At 42.2% G+C, this 10,025-nt stretch overlaps 1 protein-coding gene across 1 annotated transcript; it reads right to left on the minus strand.

The window, feature by feature from the left end:
• Positions 1–6,148: 6,148 nt before the first annotated feature.
• On the minus strand, positions 6,149–7,739 carry lbx1a (ladybird homeobox 1a). The gene is made up of 2 exons (XM_069659237.1): positions 7,430–7,739; positions 6,149–6,681 (listed from the first exon to the last, which is right to left on the minus strand). Exons 1-2 carry the CDS (start codon positions 7,737–7,739, stop codon positions 6,149–6,151), a joined length of 843 nt encoding a protein of 280 aa, XP_069515338.1.
• Between the last annotated feature and the right edge of the window lie 2,286 nt (positions 7,740–10,025).

Below are 10,025 nucleotides of genomic sequence, written 5' to 3' on the forward strand. Positions count from 1 at the left end.
AGAGGAAAAGACCTATTTAAAAAGTGCTTGAAAGTAGACCAGGGATACTGAGGTGGTGAGAGAAGATGAGACTGCATAGACAATTTTGCTTTTGTTATACTTAACGTAGCTGTTTAAAATGGGCACATCTGAGTAGGTCATGAGTCATTCTTATTCTACCTGTGGGAATGAAACTAAATCACTGACTTAGTTGTGGTAAGTGAGAGAGGCACAGGCAGAAGACCCAAGTAGAGACAATGCAGGACTGATAGATTTCAGGGATTTAGTGGAAAAAAGCTGCCATATTAAACGATGAGAAAGGTATCAGGGCCAGAGACACGTCCAAATAGGCAAACAAATGCAAAGGGGCAAGGAAAAATCCAGACTCTTAAATGTTGAGGCAGATGTTGAAAACCTGCAGAGAAGAAGGTCAGAATATAACAGAAAACATGTGATAGAGGCTCAAAGCAACATGGCAATATTTAAACTTTAAGCATCGGGCAAATGATGAATGAGGAGGGAAGTGGAAATAGGAGAGGAGGTGGGTGGGGAAGGTCAGGTGACTGCAACTGGAGAAACAGTGCTGCTGAGCAGGAGGCGGAGGAAGGGAGGTGACTGGGACTAAAGAAGGAGTCAGCCTAGTGGACGGAAGGAGAATGGAGGTTTGAGTAAATGAAAATGTGGCTGGAGGGAGGAGACAGAGAGAGTGCAGGGGTTTTATAATCATTTTAACTGCATTCATTGATCTTCTGTTTTTAGGCTCAATTTCTTATTTCATTATCCAGCTTATGATTATATTGTTTTTATTTTATTTTACAGAAGTTACTGGCCCCAATGGAATTGGAATGAAGAAGTGGATTCATTAATATAGATCATATGTACATAAAATATAGTGTTTACCCGATCTGTTATTTCACTTTCACTTGATTGAATGGAAATGGCGATAGATAATTAAAACATGTTTGTGTATGAAAAAGAACATGATGCAGATTAATGGGGAAATAAAAGATCATGAGAAGCAAAATCCACACAATGTAGCGCCAAATAAAGAGGCTTTCTTACTGAAAAGTGAACCGCGATGAAATATTCAAATATAGCGTACAATCGATACCACTATAGATTTTTGGGTGGGATGTCCTTTTAACTGGATAAATTACGTTTGGAATTGACCCTATCTGCAGCGACATATAGCCTAGCTACCGTGCCAACACTCTGGGGCCATGCTGACCAGCATCCACTGTATGTAGTACACATACTATTGATAAGTATCTCATACAACCCCACTTCAAACAAACCCAACTATCCCTTTAATGCAAACCTGCTCCTTTCAACCACGGCGCATCAGCAGGGTGACCTTGAAGACACTACAGTACTTACTGAGACTTTTACATTAGTGCTTTTACCAGCTGAGGCTTGGATCTGATGCTTTTCCCTGATTTCACTGTAAAACATGAGACTAAACTTTGCAGTGTAATGATGCCCTCTCAGTCAAAATGTGTTGCTGACTGATGGGCTGCCCCATGGAGTCCCTGTAAGCCTAGTAACAGCTGCTGTAGATGTGTGTCTATAGCATTCCTCCATACTGTCTGCACACACACACACACACACACACACACACACACACACACACACACACACACACACACTGGACAGCTTTTTTCCAGAATATAATCGAGTTTTAAAGGTTTTTACAAACTCAGCTGGAGCTCATCATTCTTTAAACATGAAAATCACCAGGACAGGGGTTAGGTCTAACCCAGATGCCCGACATGCTTTAGTTATGGGACCCAGCCTTTGTCTGTCGTATGACACATGAGAGGTCAAAGGTAAACTCTTATTGATCATCAAATACCAACATTAAAATTGTTTTATTTCCCTCCAATGCCACAGCACTCCTCTGGGCCTACAACACATTGTAAAGTCAAAATTAAGTTTTTTGACTGTTGATATTGAGGTATTTGTATTTGCATGAATAAATTGATCGTTTTCATGAGCGATTCATAACATAAAGAAGTTCCCTCAGTTTATTTTTAATTGGCCTTCAGGTAAGATGTTTGTCCTTTCAATTGTATCTAAGTCGTCTCAGTTGTCATGGACCTGGAGATGTTTTAACCATCCACTATTCTCATTGGGAACCTCTGGTCCTGGTCCATGCTGGCTTAAACACTGAGCCTGGTCATTTATTCTTCGACTTGGAAAAAAGTTGTTCAAAGTCACACATGTTGTGCACCAACCCAACCCTTGATACAAGGTCTAGTCGTGCAAGGTCAAGTCCTCCAGTAGTGACCAGCTCAGGAGTCACTTGCCTACAAAATGCTTCACACTGCTGTTTTCTGAACTGCAGAACTGTTCAGGTGGGCGTTCGTCAAAGTTCACTTCACCTGACCATCCACCACAACCTTTCCTTTTAGTTGTTGCTGCATTATGACAACAGAATACTACTTCTATTGCTGCCTTTGGAACTTGATTTCTGCCTCTGAAAACATGGTACTTGGGAAGGGACTTAGCTGTTTCAGAGAAGCACGGTCACATCAAGGCAGAGGAGAACCAATTCTGTTTCAAGTCACTTAACATGGTCACTAATAGTGTCAGTGCCCCGTCCATTTATGTTGATAAATCCAAATGCTTTCACTTTTGTTTCACAGATGTGTTTGTTTCACAGTGTCACTGCTTTCCTAATGGACACAAGAACAAAGGTATAGTTTCTAAATGATAGACTGTACATTGTCAGTGCAGCCTAATGAAGTAGATAAAAGCAGTAAATGGTTAAATGGCCTGATGAAGTTTGGATGAAGTACTAAATATATTTAAACATTACACCCCAAAAGAGAGAACTTGGTTTTATTGGGTCTAACTGCCCTGAAATCCCCTGAATGTGTCTGTTTTCATATATGGTTGATTAAGTGCATGCAATATAAAAAGCTTTCTGCTTGCATCAACACATTCTTATAATTCCGCCTTCTTCTATTCGCATTAACTCACAGTGTGTTTTCCTACTCACACATACACCACACACACACGCACACTAAATCTCCCTGCCTGCCCTCTGTAGATCCCCGGCCGCTCTGACAGGCCACATTAGAAAGAGCCTCCTCAGCATGAACACATCATAAAAGTGGACATGCAATTTCTGTTTTCACCAAATAGCCAGCCGAGCTCGTTCTGCCTCTCTGATTTTAATACACTCGACAAGCAGCTTAGCAGCCGGGAGAGAGAGAGAGAGCTCTGGCCCCAGGGAGGGAGGGCCGCGAGAGTGTGTGAGGAAGCAGAGAGAGAAAGAGAGTTATGCCTTCCAGCACTGCTAAATCCATTCCTCCGTCTGAATTATCAACTAGAATTTGATTAATATGCAAATTGAGAGCGGGGAGGGAGGGTGTCGGGGATAATTCTCTTTCTGGATGGTAATTAATCACCGGTTAAAGTAAATTAATACATATATCAATTTTGTCAGGGACACGCTTAGTTCAATAGCCCGTAAAATTGAAGTTTGAAGTGTTAAGGGGCTCTACAGGAACGTTATAACTAAAACTTTCAAATCCGCCCTATTTAGTGATCAATCAGGCTGTACCCTGCGGCAGAGCAACGCGCTTCTTCTGCTCTGTCCTCAACATAGACTGTACACTGTATATCCAACGTCCTGACACACAGAAGCACAGAGCACAGGGCAGCACAGAACGGTGCAGTGTATAGATGATGATGATGATGATGAAGATGATGATGATGATGATGATGACTAAGGTGTGTTTAGCACGGTATTCTATCACAGTAACAGTGAGTGTTTGTAATTATTGTAATAATAATAACAGTGAAGTTGGATGATGATTAAAGGAACAATACGTGAAGCTGAAATGTATAAAAGAAAGAAATGTCATACTTTCATATTCTATTTGTTGATAGAATATAAATAAAGATAACAATAATAATAACAACAATAATTATAGTTTATAACAATAATAATGATAATAATAATAATAATAATAATAATAATTAGAAGAAGAAGAAGACGAAGAACTCCTGATGCTGACTAATTTGCCTGTTTATATATTTGTAATAGCTGGCAGGTCCCAGATGGTAGCAGCGACTTGTTTAGAGGTCCAGCAGGAAGAAGGGGGGTGGGGGATGGGGGGTGTCAGGTCCGGTTGTTTAAGCAGGAGGGCATGCATCAAACTTCAATTTTCCGGCCGGTTGAATAAATGATTCTTCTCTCTCTCTCTCTCTCTCTCTCTCTCTCTCTTTCTCTCTGTGATTGTATGTTGAAGTGTTTGGCTCCACTTCTTCCCGTTAAAGACCATGTTTTGCAGCAGTGTGGTTCACTAATGAAAAGCTAAAACACTTCCTTCTACTTTTACATCTTATCATCCACCGTGTATCTTGTCTGTGCGCATTGTAGCAGGCTGACAAAATAAAGAAAAACCTACAATCCTTCCTCCACACTAATGGAGGAACCATTATGGTGGGTGCAGAGAGCCTTTTCTTTTCTTTATGAACACGACTATGGACTAGAACATTTTATAAAAGACACATTTAAATCCTAAAGATAAATAAAAAGCAGAAACAAAAGCACGCTGACCACTTCATGTTTACATTATTTACTGATTAATTTAGAAAACATTTAGTTAGAAAACATCATAAAAAATCATTGTTGGTTTGTTTACATGTGATTGTCTCAGTTGTCTCAGCAATGATCATATTTCAAAAAACGGAAATAAGAATCTGAAAAAGCTGCGAAAATTACAGAAAGACATTTGCGGGGTTTTTTTTGGGACATTCCTGAATGTATCCAGTTAAAAAAAAATCGCAAATCTGGTACAAATAGGCCTACGTGTAAAGTAGGATAGTTTCTTTAAATTGTCATTACATTTTATGTATGAATATCTGCAGGCCTCATTATATCTTTGGGCCTATTCCGAATAACTGCGGACTAAACAAAATGCTGCAAACGGCAGATGAAGAGCAGCTGAAGTGTGTGACTGAAAGCCTTGTAATCATCGAGTCAATTATTTGAACGCTCGCGCACCGAGACAAGGCTCCGACCTGCCCACTGAGCTGCTTTCACATTCATGGCCGTGTTTTAACGCAGCGGGCCGAAGAGCAGCGAGCGTGTCCGCATTGTGTGCAACAAAAGGGGGGTCTGCACCGTTGAAAAGACGGGTTAGGTCAATCCATCAAAGTGACTCGTAATTGAGAGGAGAAGCCTGAAACCATATGGCCGCAGAAACGTTCTCCTCTGGCCGCCTTTGTGCGCTCAGACCCGCCGGACGGTGCGGCACGGGGAAACGTTTGTCTCCGTATTGCGCGCTGCTGGAGAGCGCTCCTTTGGGAACACACACACACACACACACACACACACACACACACACACACACACACACACACACACACACACACACACACGGCCTCTTCACCACTCCAGATTGTGTTTCGCACAGAGAAAAATGAAAATACACGCAGGTCAAAAGGCAAGATGCTGTTGTAAACATCTCCGTCTCTGCGCCACATTAACCCAAAACACAGCAGACCTCTGACTCGGGGATCTGACTTATTTCAGTAGAGGAAATAATTTCCCTTATTAGCAACCAAAAATTAGATTTTTTAATAGAAATGTGCGAAAGGCTGAATATTGAAAAATGTTTTTATTTTTTTTACATGGTCAGTATATAGTTTACAATTTGTACAGTTTATGAATTCTGTATTCTAAAGGCACTTTAAGGGAGTACAAAGCATTATAAATATATTAAATTGTGATTTATTACAAGCTTTTACATTTTCTGTTTGTGATTATCATTTCAGAATTGTTGACATATCAAAGAGGTGAACAGAGTCCGCGCGAGCTCATACAAATTGATCTATAGGCCTTTCAGCCATTTCAAAATCCAATCAACATGCGGGGAAGTAGTTTAGTTATATTTACCAGATTATCTCCTGTGTGCTGGTGAGCACCGGCATGTTTGCTTCCTTTAGTTTGTCCTGAAAGTCTCTGAATGAGCGCGAGCCTTTTCTCCGACAGAAACAGAGGGCCTGTGCTTCCCACATACTGTGACTGATTCTGGATAGTTTGACCGCTTCGCCGCATGTCCGTGCGTAAAGGATGGTCCTAAAGCCAGAGGTTGTGTGGGAAACGTCGTGATGATCGGCACTTCACGCCGCTGTCTGTAACCTCTGACTTACTTCAGTCATCCACGTCGATCTCCTCATCTTCGTCCTCCGAGCAGCACTGGCTGCTCAGCCGGTCCGTGTACCACGACGATGCGGGTGAAGGAGGCGACATGTGCGGTCTGCTGGAGTCGATGTCCTCGGTGGTGTCGTGGTGGGACTTGGAGGGGACAGGGTCCTGCTCGGTGTGGCCTGGTACTGAAACCGTCTCCCCGCCCATGACCCCGGCCGCGCACTTCTCCAGCTCGGCCAGCTTGGACAGCTTCTCATAGGCCACAGTGCCAACGGCCTTGGCGGATTCAACGTCGGCTTTCATCTCCTCCAGGTCACGTTTAAGTTTCGCCCGCCGGTTCTGGAACCAGGTTATGACCTGCGCGTTGGTCAGACCGAGCTGCTGAGCGATCTGGTCCCGGTCCGCCGGGCTCAGGTATTTCTGATACAGGAAGCGCTTCTCCAGCTCGAAGATCTGCTGGTTGGTGAAGGCCGTGCGGGACTTCCGCCGCTTCTTGGGGCCGTTCCTCTGACCGAACAGCGTCAGACCGTCTCGGCCTAAGAAAGAGGGAGGAGGTCATATATGGTGACAAAATAGGATTAAAAAATCAGTGAGCTCATTTGAAGCCTTTCGCATGCACCTGCATCCAAATTTACGCAAGCTAAGCAGAACAACTGATGGAACCTATGAGCCTGTTTTTTCAGCCAAGTCATAAATGATCCATGTACAGAATTAGCCGATAAATACCATACATTTATTTACTGCATAATATCATTATATTTAAATAAATCAAACGCAAAAACAAAACATTAAAAAATACTTTTGGTGTCTTGTATTTGTTGTAAATGTATTTTTAAACAGTAATTTACATTTGTATGTAAACAAACGCATCATTTTAGTTTACATTTGGCGCACCTCTTCTGCACTTTTTAAAGCAAAATAAGTTGCGTTATTCTTTTACTATTTAATGTATTATTCTGGGATCATAAATAATAAATACACAACTACATAAAGTGAAATGTTGCTAAGTGCTGCTCATGGTGGATTCATGTTGGGTCTCTTTAAATAATATTATAAAGATAAGGGTCTAAACCTGCTCTTTTTGTAAAGTGTCTTGAGATAACTTTGGTTTTGATTTGGCGCTATATAAATACAAATTGATTGATTGATCCAATTTACGCGCACGTTTCACCTTCTCAAGCTTTTGATTTTTTTTGTTTTTTTAACAAGTCTTTCGAAAATAGTGAGCATGCTTATAGCTACCGTTAAAACCAGAGCACAAACAGAAGAAAAGTAGTCCCTTACCCTCTGCAGCCTGCAGCACGCTGACCTCCAGACCCTTAAAGGTTTTGCTGGCGAGCTCCTCCAGCGCGCACAGCGGGGACGTTTGGCTGAGCAGCGCACGGCCGGAGAGGCTGTGACCCATCGAGGGCAGCTTGTCTCTGGGAGAGATGTGGGAGTAACTCCTTCTCACTGACGGCTTGTTCAGGATATCCTCGATACTGAAAGGCGTCAGCGGCTTATTGGAGTTGGCCGGCGGCGGCAGCTGATCCAGCGGACTGCGTCTCCGCTCCTCGAGCACCGCGGGACATTTCAAGTCCTCCTTAGAGGTCATGGCGGCGGAGCAGGTCACACCTGACCTAAGCAATTTAGACAAGAGCGATTCAAAACGAGGACAGTCTCACAGGCTGTGGTTAAGTTGTATAAAGAGAGTAGGAGTGGAGATAATCCGCAGCTCGGATCACAGGTGTCTCTCACGCCGCATGTTGGCCGCTCAGCTGCAGGCTGCGGGGACACTTTTGACTCCCAGTAGTCCCACCACGTTTCCTGGACACTTTTCCAGCGTGACGCACCACGAGGCACGAGCAGAACCCATCCGGTGGACGGTGATGCACCAAAAGCAACAGCGATTGACCACCACTAACCAGTTATTTCTGACTGGAAGGTAATCAATTACTCTCTCTCTCTCTCTCTCTCTCTCTCTCTCTCTCTCTCTCTCTCTCTCTCTCTCCCTCAGAGTGTGTGATGCATTCAGAAAGCAGGGAGCGGTAATTAGAGGGCAAGGTGGAGAGGAGGAGTCCAATTAGAAGGCAGAGCAGGCCCACTTAACACTTTCACTCTAAAATTAAGTAATTTGTCACAAAAGCGAGCAAACGTTTCCCTCCGCGTGATATTATCCTCGTTTGCTTACACGATGTAATTGGCACCGCGCGGTTCATCACCGTGCAAGCTCGTGCCAATTTGGATAAAGCCTTTCTCTGTCAATCTTCAGACCAATTACACTCAGGAACACAAATGATTAACTCCCATCAAGCCGCTCATCGAAAGAACATCAGTGCAGATCAGAGCGCGCGCTGCTCTGTGGAGAGAGAGAGAGAGAGACATATATCAGCGTGATAACACTTGAGAGAGACAGGCAGAGTGACAGAGGAGGGCATCACCCTGGCCTGAAATCCCCCCAATCAAAACCCTGTCAGCAGCAAAGAGCCACAGCACAGGGGACAGGAGAAAAGGACAGAATTATGATACATTTTATTTGAGCTTTCTCAAAATATCTGCGAGACACTAAATCTTTTCCTTCTCCCTTTACAGCCTGAAAAATATAGAGGCAGTTAGCATCCATCAGTATTTTCTTATATGAGATCCTGTCTGTTTCTCTACTCCATTCCACTCCAAGTCCATTTTACGCTGTTTTATTTCATACAAAATATAAACTTAATATTGTCCCTCTATTCAGAAGATAAATTGTTTTTCCATATTTAAATAGTTTGCAAATGTTTGAAAAATATGTCAAAAATTCCAGAAGATTTCTGGTAAAATTATTATTCCATAATCTTTTTCTAACATGTTTATTTTTTACCACTGGAGTAACAGCAGGCAGCATTTGTGTCACACACACAAACATGTTTTAAGCTATCGAAATATTTCAAACTGCTAAATGCATCAGTGTTAAAGAACTAAAGATATTGGCTTATATAAAATAAGTTTGAAACGTCAATATGTCACCAGTCAGCATGTCAGCAAACACACAAGTACTAAGTGCTATTTCAGTGGGCATCCAGGTGTTCTGAGGTTTCTTGGTATTTGTGCAGTATAGTTTAGATTATTTGACAGGGGCCGTGTACAACACAACTGTTGGGCCAGAGTTATTACACATTACAATACAAACAATTAAGACAACACAAATTAACATTTTTACAAACAGTGTGTGACATAAAAACATTGCAAGTATACCTTTCCTTCTATGGAGGACGATTCCATACAAATGTTAAAATCAGTGATCACATGACTGGTTTCCTTAAGCCATGTTTTAAGTTTTGTTTTAAAAATACTTAAGCCTGTGCAGTCTCTGATGTGGGCGGGAATTGAGTTCCACCTTTCTGTTGCTCTGACTGAAAACTGAAAAAGAGCATTCAGACCTTCAGTAGTGTAATCGTGGGGCGACTCATATGGAAACAGATGCAGAGACCTGGCAGCAGTCACAGAACAGTTACACACTAACATGCAGCCTCACCCAACACAATATTACAGGACAGACATCTGCTACATTAGGACTAGTAGCCTTGTCATTACTACTGTATTGCCCCATCTAAAGGCCAACCCAAATTAGAGCTATATGTGGCTTCAGATTATATGACACTTACTTGTCCCTATATCATAATGTTAATTCTGTTGTCAATGCAGTTCTGTTCTGCCATAATCCATTTGCTTTGATTTTACAGTTTCAGCGTTAGATTTGATTTAATAAGGTCACATTCTGACTTTTCTCCACATGTCCGTCCTCAGCAGGCGATGTTTACATGAATCTGATGATTCTCTTCCAGAATGATCAATTAGATCAAAACAATATAAAAGCATTAGATCATCTAAATCATAAATACATATTGTCCCTTTAACTACT

This window comes from Semicossyphus pulcher, unplaced genomic scaffold (assembly GCF_022749685.1).
Source record: "Semicossyphus pulcher isolate SPU_LCO1_2020_fin unplaced genomic scaffold, fSemPul1.0.p SCAF_12, whole genome shotgun sequence".
NCBI lineage: Eukaryota > Metazoa > Chordata > Actinopteri > Labriformes > Labridae > Semicossyphus > Semicossyphus pulcher.